This window comes from Tyto alba, unplaced genomic scaffold, assembly GCF_018691265.1.
Source record: "Tyto alba isolate M040663 unplaced genomic scaffold, T.alba_DEE_v4.0 Super-Scaffold_33, whole genome shotgun sequence".
NCBI lineage: Eukaryota > Metazoa > Chordata > Aves > Strigiformes > Tytonidae > Tyto > Tyto alba.
Window position 1 is genome coordinate 7,122,491 of NW_024881308.1, and position 20,748 is coordinate 7,143,238.

Consider the following 20,748-nt stretch of genomic DNA (forward strand, 5'->3'; position numbering starts at 1 on the left):
GTGGGACAGAGCTTGTGCTTGGGCCAGGGAGAGGCTTTATTTATCTGTAGTGACCCTCACATAGTGAACTCTGGTTTACAAATGAGCCTTTATGCTTTTATTGCACTAACTTGGTTTCCTATCAGCAGTGATTGGAGAGGAGGGTTGCAAAAGGTTATCAGTGTTTTGCATCTTGCAAAACTGGAAAATATCCATTTCCTGCAGACATCAAGGCCTAGACTAAAAAAAGTTCACTCAAAAAACCTATACTGCGTAGCTTGTATGCACAGTTTTTACATATACACACAGTAACTGCCAGCACAGAGCAGCCACTGTCCAAAAGTCATGGTAACAGCATGCCCAGGTTATGCAACCGTAATTTCATTCCTGTTTCTTGCCCTACTTGTATGTGTTTCTTTTCACATCTATTTTTCCTCTTAGTGATCCTATAGGTCTACAACTCCCATCTATCTCCAAAAATCCCCTTACTTCATTTCTGCACTTATGGCATCAACGGGCAAAAGAGAACTTGTCCTTATTACTACAAACTAAAGTCAGGCTGGTAACCCAAGCTAACAAGCTGGCTCCCCACTCCCATGGGAGAAATCACTGATGATGGTCAGGCACCAAAACAAACGAAAAGGCAACTCCAACAACAACCAGCAATTCCCTTGGAAACCCTAAGGCTGCAAATTCTGCTGATGAAACACTTCTTCTTTCCATTTTATTTCTCTTTTCACAGTTTATTTGCACATTCCTTGTGTTCATGCCACTCTGGGTGATACCCAGGCGTGGAGCAAGATCAGGTGGGTGCCAGGAAGCCCTTGGAGATGAAACTGTTCCTGGCCAGCCTGAAGCTGGTCCTCTACAACAACAACTCCTTCCCAACAGCAGGAAGCCTCAAGCAGTAGAAAGACCCAGAGTGATCAACTGTCTATCCAACATGCAGTTATAAACATTGTCTGTTGAAAGAATATTTTTCCCAAATAGATTTTTCTGGTGCCAGTGATGGTGGCAGAGAGACCCTCAGCGGTGGGGTGAAACATAGGTGATGCCCCACCCCCACCCCTCGGTGCCCCCCGGGAGGGGTTGGGGGTGAAGGCCAGTGAGAGCAGCCCCTCTGGGTCAGCAGGAGCAGGACATCACCACTCCTCCTGCTGTCACACAGAGCTGTGGCCATGCTCAGTGTCCGGGCAGGACTCTGAAGAAGAGGGGACTGCCCACTGGGGCACTTCAGCCGGTGGAGGAAATACAAAACAAGACAGACAGTTGCTTTGTGTTAAGAAGTACTTTGGATTTCTAGCCCAAAAGGTCATTTTTACCTCTTTCTAAAGATTATTGTTTCAATTTCACTTAAGAGAGTAAATTTTATATTATTGATTTTCCTTTTAAACTCAAACAAGCTAAACTGGGTTGCAAGGACTTTTTACAAAGTCAGACCAAACTCTGAAATAATATTGGTGGCTTGAAACGGTATTTGCAGCAGATAAACTATTCACATAAAAAAAAAAAAAACCCACACCAAAAAACAGGAGTCCTATTTTCCCTATGAGAATACATGCACACTGGACATAAAGCCTGAGTATTAATAATTCAATGTATAACAATAATAATAATAATAATTCTTCAGTGTTGCTTATGACCTGCAGATGCACTGAAAGCTAATACAGCAGCAAGCCAACCTATCCTCAGTCAAACCAAGACTGGAAACTCCACCTGCCTTGTGAACCAGCCAGGGAATCATCATTTATCCAAGGAGCTGCTGCCCTCGGCACCACCAGTGATACAGCTGAGGCTGCAGGAAGATGTGGGGTGGACACTTTGCAGGTCCTCTTTGCTGGACATGCACCTGCTGTGATTTTTCCACCCTCAAACAGTATTCACTACAGCAATCCATAGACACATCAGGCTGATCAAGCACAAATATCAGCAAGCCATAACACAGATGTGCAAAAAGTAACACTTACATAATGAGGAGGAGTTTTATCATGCAGTGAAAAAGCAAAACATTTTGCTTTTCATTACCAGTAATGTTCTGCTTTGTTTTGAAGCTCCATCCCAGAGCAGCTTTCAGCAGAGGCCAATTCAGGAGTCCCTGCTAGCAGCCCAGTCCCACGCACCAGCACCCCGAGGGGGCTGGCCTCGCCGCAGGCTGCTGACCCCCGCTCCGCTGTGGGCCTTCAGCTCAGAGCACCGCGCCGGCCATAAAAACTTGCAGTTGATCAACTTTGTTTCTACTCCGTTGTCCCGCAGGGAGAGCTGCATTTTAATAAACACGACGATAGTTAGAAACAGACTTCAAAGGGCTTTACAAACATAAGTCGATCCTGGCATCACCAGGAGACAGTAAAAGCGGTGTTTGTACAGGTGGGGGATGGCGGGCAGGGAGGCCAGGCGTGCTGCCTCCCCTCAGCGGGTCCAGGATTCGGGGCTTAGCTCAGGCCTCGTTAGGGGGACTCGTTAGCTCACATCCACCTGCTCCCACCACGCCACCAGGCCCCACTCCAGCAGCCCGCAGGCCACCCCGGACCTCCTGAGGAGCACTGTTTTAAGTGACCCCGCGCTGCTTGGGCTGTTGCATTCGCTCTCCAGGTCTCAGGAGAGACCTGTGGCAACAGCAGCGGCTCCTAAAACCCCACTGCTCCCTGCATGGAAACGGGGCTCCTCCTTGCCCCCAGCACGGGCTGCGGCGTGCTCCGTGAGGGGTGAGCCCGGCTGGGGCACCCAAGCAATAAAAACGAGGTGCCCAGCAGCAGCTGGGGGTGCTGTGGCTGGACGGTGGAACCCGGGGCCCCATGCCGGGGCCGGGCACTCGCCCAGGCGGCTCCTCTGGCAAGAGGTGAATGCGCGCCGGGCACGGGCAGCCCGCAGCGCTAGGACACTTGCGCGGCCGCGAACCCCCGACCCCGGCGGTTGAAAGCGGCAGCGCTGCAGCGGCGCCACCACACAGAACGAGCTCGGTACCGCGGCGCCGCCTTGTGGTTCTCGGCGCCGCCCGCCCGCCCGCCGCGCCCCCGAGGCAGCCGGGGCTACCGGCCCGCTGCGGGCGGGGGTCCCGGTGGCCAGCGGGAGGGCTCCTGGTCGCCCCGGCCCCTCCGAGCGTGTCCCCAGGCTGGGGGGTTTGCTGAGGTTGCTTTGCTGTAAGCGTGGAGGAAGCAGCCCACCATCGCCCCCTCTCCCGGGCCAGGCAGAGCCATGCCCACCACCGCCCCTCCCCGCTGCATCTTCTAGCCCAAATGCTGGGGGGTTTATAAGTTTTTCCACTGGGCCATCTTACATTCACACTTGGATATAGTAATCCAGAAAATCGAGTAATACAGAGAAAATGTTACCAAAAAAACAGCATTACTGCCTACCTCTGCCAACCGCCTACCTAGACAGGCAATCGCATCACAAGCTGTCCCTCCTACAAGGTTCCAAAAATGGAAATTTACAGCAGGCTTCTTGGTTAAAGTTTCTCAGCAGAAAACTGTGCTTAACAATTTTTATATTCGCTTAACAAAATTAAGGAAAATATTAACTGACTATCAAAATTACTACTGGAAGAAAATGAACCTGTCTTATGTTTAGCACTGTATTTCAGCATTGCCTGTCCTGGAATTCAGCACTCCTAAAAATTTTCAAGATGTGTAGAGTCATTTATAATGAATTTAAGCACTCTGTTGTAAAGTCTTCTGAGACAAAATGACATTTGGTTTTCTTAATTACCTTTTATAGACGCTCTGGTATCCCCAGTTCCCTCTTACCTCCCACAAATCCATGGTCCACAGGCTGAAAGATCACTCTGTAAGATTCTAACCACACGAAGAGGGCGAGTAGATTGACACTGTAAACTAGTTTTTAGAAGAAATATTTAATTTAGGAAAGAAGTGACCTTTAGTTGTTTCTCTCATCTGTGCTCCCATCTAAGAATTACTTTGGTTACTTTATGACACTTCAACTCATTAAAATTTATTTATTTGAAGACAGTTATCAAAATAGCGATCTGTAAAATAAAACCAACTGGAAATATAAATAACCATATTTGCAAAACCTAAGTATTAACATTTCTCCATCCCTAAGCCTACTCTCTTCTACCCAATCATGGATCTCTTCCTTCCCCTTAGTCGTACTTCATCCAGCCTTTTGATCACAGGACCAGATTTTTTAGATTTAGCTGCATAGGTCTTTAGCAGAACTTTAAACATAGCTTCAGTATCTGGATGAGTGCTAAGGAAGACTTTTTCCAGAACATACAAATCAACTCCTTTATCCTCTGGAAGACCCGAAACAAAACTGAGTCCAAAGTCTATCAGCACCAAGTCTAGCTTCTCCGTGGGTGGCCGCAGAAGTATATTGGCAGTTGTAAGATCCCCATGTATAAGATCTTGATCATGCATTTTTGCTAACAGCTCACCCATCTTCTCTGCTAATGTAAGGAGGCTACTGGTATCATTTCCACTTCCTCGGACAGAATTAATATGATCTTGAACGGTAATTGAGTCTACAATATCTTCAAGATATATGGAGTTGGTGACATGATCCACAAAGTAGACTGCTGGAGCTGGAATCCCTATTGGAACAAACAAATGAAATGCTAGCAGTTAATTTACAGGATTTTCCAACTTTAACGACAAAACAGAGACGATGCAAGCCTTAAGCAGAAACGCCAGTTGAGATCACTCCTGGCCACCGATAAACCCACACCCAGGCATGTCCTCCGCCACCCCCCGGGTTCCAACCTGCGTTGCCCCAGCCTTAAAACTAGCTGGCAGCAAAAGCGTGGCAGCAAGCTCAGCCCCCCCCCCCCCCCCCCGCAACACACGCACGGGGGCTTTCTGGCCGAGGGCCAGCTGCGTCTGAAGGGGGGGCACTGCGGAAAAGCAGAGCGGGTGTCCCCGGGAGGAGGAGAAACGGCCCGCAGCCTCCAGGCTGGAGCGGGGGGACCCCTCAGGTGCCCGCTGTCTGCTCCGAGCGACGTGCCGAGCCGGGGGTCTGCGGGGGAGCACGGAGCCCCCGGGCGGTGTGTGTGTGTGTGTGGGGGGGGGGTCTGTGCTGCCGGGGCAGCCCCGCCTCACGCCGCCTCCTGGGCCCACCTGCCCGCCGGCACCTCAGAAGCGACCGCGCCTCCTGCGCCGTGCGCCGCCGGCTCAGCCGCTCCTCCAGCGCCGGGTGCCGGTACCGCTTCGGGACGCGGAGCTTGGCCACCGCCGCCCGCCCGAGGAAGAGCCCCCGGTAAACGTGCGCCTCGGCGCCCTGCTGCACCAACCGCAGCCCCGGCAGCGGTGGCGGCGGCGGCAGCGGCTCCTCCTCGGCCACCGCAGGGCCCGCGGCGCCCGCCTCGGCCTCAAGCTCGTCCGCCTCAGAGCCCGCGGCGCCCGCCATGCCGGAGCGCAGGCCGCCCGCCGCCGCCATCACAGGCCCGCGCCGCCACACCGCGCCTGCGCGCCGCGCCCGCGCTTCGGCCACCTCCGGCAGCCCAGGCCGGAACCCGGCGAACTCCTCAAGCCCCGCCTGTGCCGCTCCCCGCCGCCCTCGCTGTAGCGCTCCGCCTTCTCGCTGCTGGTGCTGCCTCTTCCAAAACCCCTTCTGGGTGCTGCCCCTCGTAAGCCCTGCTGTCCTCTGCTTACCTCTGCCGTGGTGGGGGCCGCTGAGTAGCTGCAGCCTTCCCCAGCTGGGGCGTTTTCTCGCGTTTTTCTGCCAGTGCGAGAGTGAGATCCGCAGGGCCTGCAAGTGAGCTGATGGATGTGCATCTTCCCTAAGCGGCAAGTGGGGTCTTGTGGTTGCCCCCAGCACCACCTCCGAGCCACCTGCCAAGGCATCAGCCCTGGAGCTCCATCACTGGGGCATCACCATGGGGACTCCCCTACCAGGACATCACCTCCGGGGCTCCACCACTGCCTCTTGGTGCTTTGTCTGCCAAAAGCCTTCGCTGGAGCCCATAAAAATCCCCAGCAGCTGCCTAGTTTGTGGCTGGGGTGGAGTAGGGGTTTGCCCGTAGGCTACAGGGGATTGCCAGCCTGCCGCGGCACGGTATGGCCTTGGGTGCCCACCCTGGGCAGCCCCAAAGCTTCTGTGCTGGGCGCTGGCACGGGCTGCTCATGCGGTGAGTCGAGTAGCTCCCTCGAGCAGCCAAGCCCCACATCTCCACATTAGTAAAAGGTGGACAAACATTATCTTGGAAGAGGTATTTGGGTTTTTATGGCACACTGAAAACCCACTACTCTAATGGGTCATCTGCACATACTGCAATTTATGTTCCTCAGAAGACAGAAGAGGCTTCAGTCTGTGTAAATATGTTTTCAGTTGTTGCCTTTGGAGGTGCCACAAGTTCATTTTGTCCTTGTTTTCTCATCCACAACATTTATTTCCTTTTCAGAACATTTATATTTTATTAACACATTCCTTGGTGGGATCATGCCTGGCAAATATTTATCTTGCTTGAGTAACAACTTTTAAACAACCTTCCCAAGTTTTCAGTGATATGGGTAATCCATCCCGCATTTCCACCCACTCGTGACATCCTCCTTTGGCTGCCCTCGCCGTGGCAGGGCTGCAGGAGCCCGACGGCTTGGCCAGGGAAAGAGATGTGTTCTTGGGCTCTGTGGCTGGAATTTGCAAATGTCACAAGCAACCGAAAAAAACAAAGAGGTTTTCCCTATGTTGTGGGCAGATTTTATCTAAACATCTGTGCACAGCGCCCACAGACAGACATATATAACCTATGAGCAAGTGCACACAGACACCCTGGGGACATACATATATAACCTATGAACAAGTGCACACAGACACCCTCGGTTCCTTATTCTGGTAAATACAGTGGTCTTCTCTCATGCTGTCCAAAAACATCCTCCAGAGCTTTCAAAATACAAAAGAAAATATTTTTGCTTTATTTTCCCCATTATTTTATTTATTTAGTTTTTATCTTCCCTGTGATTTCACTTAGTCTTTTTGAATGCAATAAACAGTTGACATAGCCCTTGGAAACCATCTAGAGCCATTTACAATATTTATGGTATCACCCAGTATTTTTATTGGAATATTGAATCACCCCAGAGAACTGCACTGAAGCCACAGACTCTCTGGTAAATTGTTTAATTATGTAACTTTGTTCTCCTGGTGACAAGCATTTATAAACTCTCCTTTTACAAACAATGTAATTGAGTTAAAAATTGCAGTGCAGCAAACCAAGCTAATGGAAACCAAGGCAATTCCCCTGGGCTCCTCCCCGCTGTCCTGCCAATCCCTCGGCATCAGGCAGGCTGCAGTGCTGCAGGCAGCTCCCCCCCCTCACCCCCGGCTGATTTAAGGATGCAGGCTGCCATCCTCAGAGCTGGACAGACTGGAGAAGGGCTGAATCTAGGCTACATCAAGGCTCGGGTGGCTCCTCACGCACAGCTAAAGGCACTTGGTGGCTCTGGAGTGGTGTCTTCAACCTGCAAAGTGTGGGCCCAGGGATAAACCCTCCTGTGGGTGAATTCACAGCTCTGACTCCCATCGCAGGTCAGGATTATGGATCTTGGACAGTTCCCCCAGCAAGAGGATGCCACAGGCAGGGTGGGCTGTAGGGACCGACCACCCAACAGAGGGGCATGGGGACACAGGGGAGCACCCAGGGTTGCAGCAGGCTGCCACGCTGGAGGCATGCCTAAAATGTGCAGGGAACAGGACCCATGGGGTGACCACCAGTACTGACCAGCATTACCAGCCAGGGTTGGGAAACAGAAAAGAAAATGCGTGCAGCCTGGTGTCATAAGGAGAAAGCTCTCTGGGCTGTAAACTAGCACTCAGTAAATGCAGGTGCCTGGCGAGTGGGCTCCGTCCCAGCCAGCTGTAACACCAGTGCCTGCTCATGGATTTTCATCAATAACTGAACTGAGCTTGGTCAGTTTGGTCCCATGGATCCCTTCCTAAGGGTCAACTGTAATTAGAGAAAATGTGCTTGAGAGTGTGATGAGCATTGCTGAACTCTGCGTCTTTGTTTTTCCAGGATAGACTTCTTTCTTCTCTTTTTTTTTTTTTTGGTTTGTTTTTTGTTTGTTGTTGTTGTTGTGGGGTTTTTTGTTTGTTTTTTTGTTTTTTTTTTTTGTTTTTGTTTTGTTTTGTTTGTTTGTTTGTTTGTTTGTTTGTTTGTTTTTTATTTTGAGATTTTAAAGCTTCTTATAGCTGCTCCAGCCCAGAGGTAGAGTAACATTTTCAGTAATCACAGCCGGGTTGTATGACCAAACACAGGCTGCCGTTTCAAACGCCGAGCTCTTCAGGAAGCACATTCCTGCAGCTCAGCCCCGGAGATGCGTTGTTCATCTGCGAAGCAGGAACGCGCCCTTGCGCCCCGTGAGCCCAGCAGCCAAGAGCGAGATACGGATCAGATGGGGAAATGGCACTGCCAAGACACACAGTCTCGAGAGGAGGGGGAAGGCATCGCAGGAGGGAGCAAGGCTAGAAACGTGCTGGCAGACATGAAGCAGGAGCCAGTCCTGGTGGATCCAACCCCTCCAGACCTTCTTATGTGGAGCTTAGGGGCAAAGCTATTGACTTCAGCAGGCCCAGAATACCCAATAACTACAAATGGCATGATAAGAAAGATGTACTTTAAAAACCAAAAAGGAAGATCTTTTCCCCCAAAATTATCCCAGCTGTAAATCATAACAGGCTGGGTTTTTTTTTCAGAGGACCATAAGCCCCAGCCATGTGCAGTGCCAGTGTGGTGGCTGCATTTCTGTACATACTGATGTCATCTTTTTGGCCACCTTTTGTAAACATACCATAAAGCTCTACCTATACTCCCCAGGACCTAGCCTCCTTGCTGTCTGTGCTAATAATCTTTATTGTCCTTCCAGAGAACAGGAAGCCTCCAGAAATGGCAGGGTGGAAGATAAATGAATAGTGAGTGACCGTGGAGAAAAATATAATTTCTTCCTCCTCACACTGAAATAATTTCAGAAGGAAGGAATTGTTCATGCAAATTGCAGACCACATAGCCAAGAGTGGGTTTGCCCAGTGACTGCTGAGGACCGTAGCTCCCCTCTGGTTCTCTGCCTGGCATGGTAGGGAACCACACACAGGTGACATCTCTCTCAGTTCATAACGCAATGCACACAAAATGTGTAGGCTTGAGCTCCGGGGAGAAGCTACAGGGGCCAGAGATCATGGACAAGATCACGGTGCATCCCCAGCATCCCCCTGTGTTCCCAAATCTTGGAATGTGGGCCCAGACACAGAGCTGTAGTGCCTGCTGCCCCCCACAAACCAGCCTCGTGCAGGGAAGAGAGAAAATTGCAGCCATTTCTCCCTCTGAGTGTCGTGAGAGCTAGTCATGATTTCATAGGCATTTAAACTACTTTGACATGAATTACAAATCCTATTGAAAAGCCCCTTCCATGAGCATCATTGGTTTCTGCTGATTGGAGTTAGCGTTTGGAGCCATTCTTCACTGCATGTGTGATCCCTGTGCAGCTGTGGGTTTCTATCAGCTACAAGGTTTTTACTTTTACATATTGTTATTTCCACTGAAATTAGAGTATATAAGTGGGAAGCATTAATTTAATCTAAAGACCAGGTAGGTGATTTGAAACACTTTTAATATTCACTATGACTCTGAGAAGAAACAAAACCAAAACCTTTGATCAGCTGCTGCCCATATTGCAGGCCAGATATCCAACAGATTAAGGCTGAAAGGATATGCATGATCTGGTATTGCACATCCCAAGCATAACCAAGACTATGAGTTGGAGCAAAAAAAGAGTTGACACCGCTGGTCTGCAGAGCAGAGGCATGACATGTATCCCCCTACTTAGAAGAATAATGATTTCTCTTAAATGCTCCATTAAGTTAACATGTGGAATGACTGAAGAAGCTCTTTCAAAAAAAAAAATCACATTTCTCATTCTTCACCCAACGTATTTACATTACCTGGGTCAGAGGGGTGTGCCTGCACCACAGGCACAATGGTCACTGATGCAGACCTTCCCCAGCCTGAGCCTGAGGTAAAAAACTTTACCATCATGGGCTCCATGGAGCACTGGGCTGGAGCTCTCGTTGTTATAACCAAGTAATTAAATGAACCATTACCTGCAGTCCCATCCCAGCTCACAGTGCAGGTTTATGGCCATCCACGCTCTCCCTTCGGTGGCAGTCCCTGCTGCATGGCTCCAGGCAGGCTGTGCAAGCCCAGTCCCAAGCCTGTGACAGCACATCTTCCCTGCATTGGTCCCTGCTCCAGTGGGGTTACAGCAAACTTCTGAGCATCGTGTGTGCTTCACCACAGCCCAGCCCGCCCTGCAACTGCACTTTGCATGAGCAGCACCGGGGGAGAACATTCGCAGTGTGTTAAAGAGTTTTAAAAGCACCTTCGAGACATACCAAGTTTTGTAAAATCCTTATTTTACAAACTGGTCTTTGGGATACATGAATTTAGCCTCAGACTCAGAAAAAAAAAAATCGTGCATCCAAGTACAAGTCCCTGTGTCTTCTATGCAGCAGCCAGTAGGAAAGTTTCTGTTCCACTCAGCAGAAAGAGAATGTTAACTGTGAGGGAAGGTGAATACTGAAATGCTTTGCCTGATGGAGCACTATAGAGGGGGAAGGAGATAAGCTGGAGAGACTGAGCCTTTCTTTCCCACAGCAGAGAAAGAGGCTGCAAACTCAGTCATGCTGCTTTTTTTCTTGTTTAGCTTTGAAACAGTCTCTCTTCCTAGCAGGCTATCTTTGGCTTTCCAGTCGAGCTACCTAAAAACTATAACTCAATCTCTTGTGGGCTTCCTGGAGGCTTTCTAGTCTAAAGGAGTGAAACTCTGCATCAGAGGGTCTGCAGCCAGCGAGGAGAGCGGCTTCCTATTCCCAGCTCAAGTGGGAATAGGAAGTGGGGACAGAGCTGTCATTCCAGCAAGCAAAGCCATCCCCTGCCCCATCCTCGTTTCCAGGTCAATTAGCAACATCCCCCCGGTGAAATGTCCCCGGCCACCCCGCGCGGTCCCACGCCCGGCCCCGCCACCCTCCCTCCCTCCCTCCCTCCCTCCTTCACCACCCCGGAGTTACGCTCCTTCTCCCCGGCCCTTTGCATCCGCGCCCCGGAGCGGGGCCGCCCGGGAGCCCCGAGCGGCACAGCCCGGCGAGGGAGGGACACCCCCCGCCGCCCCCTCCCCGGCTCCCCGAGGGGCGGGCAGGGCGACTACAAGCCCCAGGCTGCCCGGCCGGGAGCGACGTGGCGCTGAGCGGCCCGGCTCCGGCCGCCGGACCCCGAGCCGCGCCGAGCCGCGCCGAACCGCGCCGAACCGCGCCGAGCCGCGCCGAGCCGCGCCGAACCGCGCCGAGCCGCGCCGAGCCGCGCCGAGCCGCGCCGAGCCGCGCCATGGGTGAGTGCCGGCCGGGCGGGAGGGGCGGGGGGACCGCGGAGGGGCTGGGGGGCTCCGCGGGGGCCGGCGGAAGGGAGGCGGCGACCCCGCTCGGGACGGGGCAGCCGGGCTGGGAACGGATGCGTCCTGCCCCAGGAAAAAGTTTGGTTAGTTTTTTTATTGTTTGTGTGTGTGTGTGTTTGGTTTGTTTTGTCTCTTTTTCTTTTTGTTTTTTTTTTTTTTTTTTTCCTGTTAATTTGTTTGGGGTTTTTTGTTTGTTTGTTTCTTTCTTTCTTTTTCCTTTTTTTTCTTTTTTTTTTTAAGTTTTAAACTTTTCCTAAAGGCTGAGGCTGCCTCTCCTCCCCAGCCCCCCCAACCCCTTTTCTTTCTTTTTTTTTTTTTTTTTTTTAGCACTTCCAGCAGCAAACGTAGCAAACATAAAGAGACAAGTAACTCCCCGTGGCGCAGCCCCGTGGGCCACCCCGGGAGCGCCGCCGGGGCGGGGAGGGCTGCGTGGGGGGCCAGAGCACCGGGGGTGCCGGGGGGAGCGCGGCGGTTTTGCTAGAGGCGGCGGCACAGAGGGACTTCAGCAGCTCAAAAGTCAGCCCGGAGCAGCCAGGGCAGCGGCACAGGTCACTGCCCGGGCCCGGAGCAGCCGAGCAGAGCCTGCCCTAGGCAGGGAATCGCCTGGCACAGCTCCTTGGGACACCCACCAAACCTTCTGTCCCCATGTGAAGATCTGAAAAGTCCTCAAGTTCCCCAACTACATCAGAATAGACTATATACAAAGCTGGGGTTCAATCAGAGTTCATCAACTCTTCCTGCTCATGAAGTTTAACAGGAAATACAGCAAAATCTGATGGAATCAGCGATGGTATTTACAGTGGGGCTGACTGAGTTTGTGGCTTGAAACTAATGGCCCACCCACTTTATGCAAAGCATTTTGTTCTCAGTGAGCAAATATTTCTTCTAATTATCTGTACAATGTGTACAAGGAGTGATAAAAGCAGTGCAGGTAGTCACACAGAACATGGTGGGAAGGACTGGCATGTAGCTGAGACGGTATAAGTAACACAAATAAAACAGAATAAATACAAATATAAATATAGCCATCACTGAGAAATAACCTTTGTTGCTAGCTGTAATTAAAGGCTGAATTGAGACACTTCCTATTTAAACACAGTTTGTGAGGGGAAAAAAAGCCCTTAGGGTGAGGAAAGTTTTCCATGGTCTGGTGATTGTGGCTATATTCTTTCCACATACAGTCTACTGAAACTGTGAGTATTTCTAATTAAACAAAGTGAATGTGAGAATACGGATAGTATTCTATGCTGGAAACCAGCACAAGCTTCTAAGCTAATGCACTTTACCTGTGCCTTCAAAATTGTAACTGGCGGGGAGGTTGGGTGTGTCACTGTCACTGCTGCTCCCCAGGGGTACATCAGCACTGGCTCTCACACCATGTGCAGTGCCCCTGCCCTGACATGACTAACGATTCATACATAGTCACCCTTTCATCCTCTCCCCAGGGTGACAAGCATGTGCAGCAAGCACCTTGAGTTTATAGGGTTGTTTGGTGTGGGTTGGTTTGGGTTTGGTTTGCTTTTGCTGTTGTTTTTTGTTCTTACTTTAGCTAAACTTCCTAAGCTTGCATACTCAGTTATGTGGGAAGAGCAAGGTCAAAGAATCGCTTCTTGTATTTGGGGCAAGCAACAGTGAGCTTTTCAGCTCATAATAAAGTTTGTCTTGTAGTCCTCGACCAGCTTGAGAAGGCTGTGACTGGCTCGGGGATCCTGGGCACTGTGTCCTATATAAGGAGAGATGAAAAAATCAGTGCCACCCCCACTGAACCATGCTGAGAGTGCAAGATTAAGTAGGAGAAATAAACTTTTGTGAGCAGTTGTTTTTAATGACAAGATAGGAGGTGAGAATGCAGAGCCTGCAATGAGAGCTGACGGTGCCACATGCACCAAAACATGAAAATGATAATGCAGAACGATTCAGAACTGGAGAGCAGAAGCTGCATTGCCTGCCCAGAACAGGTTTTGTAATTAGAATCAAGGGAGATCACAGAGGATCCCCCAGTACAACTCCAGGCACTACAAACCACTGTCCTCCGCTTAAATACAAGTCTTAACTTTGTTAACAAAGTCCAGTTTTCACAGTTCTGCACCCCAAATGAGTGCCCCTGCAGTTAGTGGAAGGGTGTGCGGGCCCAGTAGGTTGTGTGACTATCTGCAAGTGCCTCTCTGCACATGACCTATGGGGAAACCCAGCATCATGGCTTTGTAGATGGAAAACCTTGGGTGCCCTGGCAGAGCTTTTTCCAGCTTGTGCATGCTGACAGCTTGTCTACTAGCACCAGAAAACTGAATCTAGCATTGCTTGCTTGTTTTCCAGGTCGTTCACTGCTGGTCCTCCTTTTGTCTGCAACAGTCTCTCTCCTGGGCGGGCTGATATTTGGATACGACCTGGGGATTATATCCGGTGCACTGCTGCAGTTGCAGATAGACTTCCACCTCAGCTGCTTCAAGCAAGAAGTTCTCGTGAGCGCTCTCCTTATCGGAGCTCTCCTCGCCTCTCTGGTTGGGGGGATCCTCATTGACCGCCATGGACGGAGGAGAGCAATCCTGACCAGCAACTTGGTCCTGTTGGTTGGCAGCCTTATTCTTACACTGGCGAGGTCATTTACTGGGCTGGTCATTGGGCGCATGACTGTGGGCTTTGCCATCTCTGTCTCGTCCATGGCCTGCTGCATCTATGTCTCAGAAATGGTGGCTGCTCATCAGCGAGGGCTGCTGGTGTCTCTCTACGAAGCAGGCATCACCGTAGGCATCCTGCTGTCCTATGCACTGAATTACATCTTTGCAGACATGGATGAGGGATGGAGGTACATGTTTGGGCTGGCCATTGCCCCAACGGCCATGCAGTTCCTCAGCATCCTCTTTCTCCCAGTGAACCCTGTTAAATTAAGCTCATGGGACTCAGACTGCCAAAAGGGCCTCATTCAATTGCAGGACACAGAGGACAGAGCAGCAGCAAGGCGGGAGCCCTATAAGGAGAAGCATTACTCATTTCTTGACCTTTTCAGGACCAGAGACAACATGAGAAGGCGGACTCTGGTGGGCCTGGGACTGGTGATCTTCCAGCAGTTCACTGGGCAGCCCAATGTGCTGGGCTATGCCTCCAAAATCTTCCACTCAGTGGGGTTCCAGAGCAACTCCTCGGCGATCCTGGCCTCTGTTGGGCTGGGGGCGATAAAGGTGGTGGCCACGCTCATCGCGATGGCCTTTGCAGACAAGGCTGGCAGGAGAGTGCTACTCATGGCTGGCTGCATGGTGATGGCCATCTCCGTCACCACCATTGGCCTCACCAGCCGCGTTGCTCCTCTGGCCATGGCCAGGGACTGTAAAGCAGCCGCGGACCCCAATGCATCCCACAGCCTCACCCAGCATCCCCTGACACCCGTATCCTCCCAGCCTGCCATGTCACCCATCCCACCAGCATTAGGTGCTGGCAAAAGCCGGGCAAGCCCTAGGTTTGCTTCCACGAGGAGCCTCACAAAAGCTTTTGCCAGTTCTCAAAGCAGAGAGGTTGTTCCCAATTCTTCCTTCACTCAGAAAAGGGGCTTGGTAGGTCAGGCCAAAGAAGAGACAGTGAGAAGCACTGGCCCTCCTTTTGGTGGTACTCCCTGGGCAGAACATAGGTTTTTAAATTGGATTACGCTGCTGAGCATGATGGCTTTTGTGAGCGCCTTCTCAATTGGATTTGGACCAAGTAAGTATGGTATTTATATATCCTTGCACTAACCCAGAGAATAAAACTTGAGCTGATCTTTATAGTCTCTTTGAAATGTTCCTCATGTATCTGCTTTACCAAGCAGCTCAGTGTCTGGGAACTAGAAATATGTCCCCTTCTGCCCACTGAATCATTTTCTAGCATTGCAGCTCTGCCAGCTATAGGGCTGGTACAGCACTAGAATAACTTCCTCTTGCATGCTATCACTACCCTTGTAATGTTTTCTTTGAAGCTCGTTGGAAAATCAGAGCATCCCACAAGCACTACTTAGCCTTCGTAGCACCCTGGTGAGGAGGAAATGGAGGGCTGAGGACAGAGGGACTGAGGGGCTTCTGATGTGTGATAAAGACAGTGCAGAACTGGAAGTGGAAACTCTTTGAAAGTTTCTCATTATCAGTTGGTCTTTTTTTTAATCATTATGTATTCATCAGATGAGAATAGAGATTAGGTTTTGCTTTCATGTGAGGTCTACTGTTTTCTGGCATTTATTGCTTTAAATGCCTTGACGGGAGAAAACAGCATCTAACTCAAGAAAATTCATAAGTGAGCAAGTCTCATGGGTTTGACCGTGACCCTGTAAATTATTTCAAGCAAAATAACCCTGGGATAGGGGAGACTACTTTAAGATACATACTGCTTTAGCTCTGGTTTTAGCCCAAACACAACATCGTCTCCCTAATCCTACTCCTTTCTTATTTCTTTACAAAGAGCACATCCTGACAGCTTGTATGCGAGATCTTTTCCATCTCCCCCGAACGGAATGACCATCTCCCTTGCTTTCTTCTTTGATCCCTGGGCCTGTTTATTGGTACGTCATGCCTCCATGGAGTGCTGAATGTGGGAGTTTTGAACTCTTCTACTGTGACCTGACTCTGAGATCGATGAAAGTTTGACACCACCAGCAGTGGGTGCTGGGTGAACCCAGAGTTCAAAACCCCTGCTGAAATTTTCCTTGCCCATTTCACAAATAAATTGCCTAACACCCACAACTGCCTTTCTGATCTCTCTAATCCATACAGTGACCTGGCTGGTCCTCAGTGAGATCTACCCTGCTGGGATAAGAGGAAGAGCCTTTGCCTTCTGTAACAGCTTTAACTGGGCTGCTAATTTACTGATCAGCCTCTCCTTCCTGGACCTAATTGGTAAGTGGCCGTCCCCCATCCCTCCATCTCCTGCAGCTGGTTAGGGAAGGTGGCCACCACAAGCCATTTGGAGATTGAGTGGCATTTTGAACCCTGGGGACCTAGCACTGGAATAGGTGTGACCCTGATGCCTCTGAGAGCAGAAAAAACAGCCACCTGGAACAGTGGTCTGAGCCCCTCTGTCACCTATTTCATAAAAATCATCCATTGCCCACTGGGCTGTATTGTAGTACTGCAGTATCAGGAAACCATGGAGTTTGCAGCTTCCGTGCCAGTAGCTTTATGACATTTCTTTCTAGCAGAGCTCTCGATTGAGGCACTCCACGGGTGCTGCTGGGCCCTGCAGCTTGGCTGCCTTCTCCTTCCCTCTGTGATGCTGCTGACAAAGCCTAGTGTGGACCATCCTTCTCCCTTGCTGTTTCCTGGTCCAGGCCTTGCAGATAAGGAGCTTCCCTGCCCTTTTGAGGGCTTCTCAAAATAAGATGACCCTGTCAGGCACCAATGACCGCCTCGCAGTAAGCAACCAGCTTCCCTTGTATCCCTTCATGCACTTGAATCTCTCTGCAGATGCCATTGGTTTCTCTTGGATGTTTCTTCTCTATGGACTGATGGGAGTGATGGCTGTTATATTCATTTATCTTTTTGTTCCGGAAACAAAAGGACAGTCCTTAGAGGAGATAGACCAGCAGTTCTCCAGGAAACGGTACGTTTGGTGGTTTACCAGTGTGAGTGCTGGCTTTGGTTGCTTCCCACCAGCAGCCCTCGAGGTCTATGGCACTGGATAGCTCAGGGCTGTTGCAGAGTCTGGTCAGTGCATCTGAGACTATCTCAGGTTTGTGCAGAGCTGCAGCATGGCTCATCAGCAGGTCACTGCCCTGAGCCTTGTGTCTGTGTTACTGGAGGGCACTAGTGGCACGTGGGAGGAAAAAGGCTAAAAACCGGGGCTTGTGGGTGAGGGGAGGAGAGCAGGACCAGAGCACGGCACAGACAGGTGAGGACTGCGATGTCCTTAGAATGATCCTGGACTGATCCTTCTCCTCTGGAGCAGAGACATCTCCTGGTGTAACACAGGCCCCAGGCTCTCACCCAGTAATTTCCATGAAAAGCCCATAGTGGGCTAGGGAAGGTGGAGTGGTATTTGTGGAATTTTGGTTGTGAAGGAGGTGACAGGGCAAGCGTCGATGTTGTGCAGCCACGCAGCCACGATGCCAAGGGGGGGGAGCACACACCCCATGGGGGGTGGCTGGGGAGGGGTAACTGGTGCAACCCCCTGCCTGGCTCCCCACGAGCTGCAGCTGCTGCAGCTGAGCTTCGCCGTTGCCCGGCAGGGTGTGGGAAGGAAACGTGCCTAAGCAGAGACGTGGAAGAGGAGCAAGCTGCACACACGCGCAGTACCAGAGAGTGGAGCACGCCAGCAGCAAATGAAACCAATGGCATGCCTGCAGCATCGCCCTGAGGAAAGGAGCAGGCTGTGCCATCAGGTCTCTTCCATGGCCTTTAACTGGTGACTTCTGCTCAGAGATGGTTCTCACCACAGTGCCTTAGATCTTGGGACATGCCGATAGCTGTCCTTTGGGTCCTTGGAGGATCATAGGTCCCAGGCAGGGTACATGTCCTTCCTTTGGTATCTTTTATTTTTCATTATTTGTATCTCCTTTCATTTAAGAGATTAATGGTTTTGTACACAGGAATTAAAACACCACTTGTGCTGACAATACTCTCCATTCATGCAGTTCATTTGTGAGCAAGGTGTATTATTTTCCAGTTCTTCAAAATACTTGATGCTTTCACAGAGAGCACAGTATTGCAGGAGGAATATGTCAAACACTCAGCAGCACACATTAATATTGTTACCTTCTACAACATCTATGTAGGAGCCCAGAGACTGAGATGGGAGCTAATGCAAATAAATGCTCTGTTTTAGTGGAGGCAGAATGAGTGCTGGCTCATCCACCATCTCCCAAAGGGTCAAGGTCCAGCAGCTCACCCACCTGCTTGCCCAAGGCCCGTGCCTACACAAGTATAGAAGTATGTTTCATGTGCAGGTTTGGCTGCTTTCTTTTGTACACAGAGCCTGGTTTGCGTTCATGACCAGGGTTTGCATGTACAAAAATACATACAGTATTCTGGTACCTTCGACAAGTTTCCCGCCTCTGCGAATTGTACATTCTTTCTCTCAAGTGAATTGTACAATTCACTCCTCCTGCTGATACATATACATTATAAAAAGCCACCCTACCAACAACACACTCACTCCTAAAACCTTGTGAGAGAGGAGGAGCTGGTATCCTGCTGAACAGCCAGCCTTACCTCTTGAACTTCTGAAGGAACCAAGTCCCAAAATGTGAGGTTTTCCCCTGAATATGCAGCTCCTTAGGGACCAGTGAGTGCTACACTCTGACACCTGGTTGGCACTACAGGGACAAACACACAGGATGTGGCCACGTCACCCGAACCCTTGTCTCAAAGAGAAGCCACAAAAACACTGGAAAATGATCTGTTCTTGGCTGTAATTCAGTCCATGGCTGTCAGGTCTCTGCCTGAATCACTTTTCAGATCTGCTTTTCTCTTCCCTCTGAGCAACGGGGGTCACCCACAGCCTTCCTCACCCACCTCTGCATCAGACTCCCTGCTGCACCTCTGCTACAGCTGGAATTTGGTGTTTCTGAAGTCCCTCATGCACTGCAGATGCTGTCACCTCAAGGCACACAAGGACACCTGTAAAGCAGAAAACGAATGCTCTTTTCCTGCAAAAAAATTCCCTTGATACTGATCCTGAGCTGTATCAGGGGTGACTGATTTACTGGGGAAAAAAGTGTCAGGGCTGTCCTTGGAGTTAAAGTCAGCCTCCAGATTACAGCTGCGCACTGTGACCGTTGGTAACAGGGTCATATATTCACTAGGGGATGCCCAGCCAAAAGGGATGGGGGGGGGATGCTTGCCCGCACCCCTATATATGTTTGCTTGGAGGCGGGGTACCGCGAAGGGATCTTGCAGATCTCAAGAGCAGGTTTTCTTTACGGGCTGCGCCCACTTGCCGCCCGCCCCAGCACTGCAGGGGGGGCACCGACCCCCCCGGCCGGCCCCGGGAGCAGCCGGGGGTGCACCGCGCCCGGGCTGCCGCGAGGGGACACCCCGGCCCCGCGGCACCGGCCTCGCAACGCCCCGGGCCCCGCGGCACTGCCTTGTCACCCTGGGGAGACGGACAGACAGACATCCACACACACCCCCGCCCCTGTCCCCCCCCCCCCCCCCCGTGACCAACATCTCGGCCCGCCTCACCCCTCGGGCACAGCGTGTGAGCCAGAGGGACCCCCTGCCCCACAGAGCAGGGGAGCCGCTGCCCCCCCATGCCGTGCTCCCTGGGTTTGGTGGAGCCTGGAAAGGAGGTAGATGGGGATGGGAGTTCAGGGGGATCCCGGCATGGGGGCGGCAGGCAGTTGGGACTGCCCTGGGGGGGGCGAGGGGAAGGGGATTGGGTCCCTTGGCCTCATGAGAGGGTGGAACAGGCGCAGGTCGGGGTGCTGGCTGGGTTGAGAGGGGCAAGTTAGCTCTGGGGACAGCAAGCCAACATTGCCAGGCTCGGTGGGTGACGGTACAGAGAGCTGTAAGTTAGCCTGTGGTAAGGGAGCTTAACAAGCCCAGGGTAAGAGGGGTGTCTTCCCTGCTTGCTTCAGGAAAACATGATGCAACTTTCCAAACCCAACAGCTTCAGCCCACGAGGCAGGAGGAACCTGCACGGGGCTGCCCAGCTCATCACACAGAGCACACCGTGTTTGGGTGCCCGTGCTTGGACGGGGTGCGAGGCAATGGGAGGTGCTGGGAGAGCCAGGGGGATGCTGCGGAGCAGAGTCCCACCTCCACTGTTGTAGCCCTTGGGATGGGGGGGTGCACGGACCAGGGAGGGGAATCCGCACCGAACCTGCCCGCCCGTGTCACAGGGTTCTGCACCTCCGTCACAGCGGGGCTGGGCTGGGCCAGGGAAACTGAAAAGGGGAAAGGCCACAGAGACTTGTTTAAATGAGAAGCTGAAGGAAAGTCTGTGGGTGTAGAAATTCAGACGGGCACCCCTTGTGAGGTGGATGTGGCCAATATCCAGGGAAAGAGCAACGGGGAAATAAATGGTGCAGCTGCAATAAATAAGGTGAGCTTGGCCATGTGTAGTGCTGGCAGACCCATAGGAGTATTACTAAGCAACAAAGCAAGGGCAAAACTTAGAGGTGCTTCTGTACCCATACTAGAAGCTCAAAAAAAAAAAAAAAAAAAAGATAATACCAGTTTCTCCCATTGCCCTGAGCGACCTAGTATCACTACAGATTTCTTGAGATGGGAAATCCCTGATTCCAATAGGAAAAATGGAAGGCAAGGACTGTGTTACTGATTGCTGATCAGGATAAAGGTAATGATCAGCAAATATAAAATGAAATTAGAGAAACTCATCAGTTCAGTGATCAATCAGGAAGAAGAAAAAAAGTGGGTTTGGATACAATAATGAGTCTCCTGGACCAAGTGGTGCT

General features: G+C 51.2%; 2 protein-coding genes across 5 annotated transcripts; one reads left to right on the plus strand and one right to left on the minus strand.

The window, feature by feature from the left end:
• Positions 1 to 3,813: 3,813 nt before the first annotated feature.
• On the minus strand, positions 3,814 to 5,403 carry TP53RK (TP53 regulating kinase). Its single transcript, XM_042801283.1, has 2 exons — positions 5,055 to 5,403; positions 3,814 to 4,531 (listed from the first exon to the last, which is right to left on the minus strand). The coding sequence occupies exons 1-2, from the start codon at positions 5,371 to 5,373 to the stop codon at positions 4,053 to 4,055; spliced, it is 798 nt and encodes a 265-aa protein (XP_042657217.1). The 5' UTR covers positions 5,374 to 5,403; the 3' UTR covers positions 3,814 to 4,052.
• A 5,875-nt stretch (positions 5,404 to 11,278) lies between these two features.
• On the plus strand, positions 11,279 to 17,946 carry SLC2A10 (solute carrier family 2 member 10). Of its 4 annotated transcripts, XM_033003668.2 has the most exons (5): positions 11,279 to 11,312; positions 13,692 to 15,068; positions 16,109 to 16,231; positions 16,799 to 16,934; positions 17,560 to 17,946. In XM_033003668.2, the coding sequence occupies exons 1-5, from the start codon at positions 11,309 to 11,311 to the stop codon at positions 17,654 to 17,656; spliced, it is 1,737 nt and encodes a 578-aa protein (XP_032859559.2). In that variant the 5' UTR covers positions 11,279 to 11,308; the 3' UTR covers positions 17,657 to 17,946. The 4 variants fall into 4 exon arrangements, with proteins under 4 accessions (XP_032859559.2, XP_032859560.2, XP_032859561.2 ...); XM_033003669.2 differs by lacking the exon at positions 17,560 to 17,946 and having other exon boundaries at positions 16,531 to 16,913; XM_033003670.2 differs by lacking the exon at positions 17,560 to 17,946 and having other exon boundaries at positions 16,534 to 16,913.
• Positions 17,947 to 20,748: the final 2,802 nt, after the last annotated feature.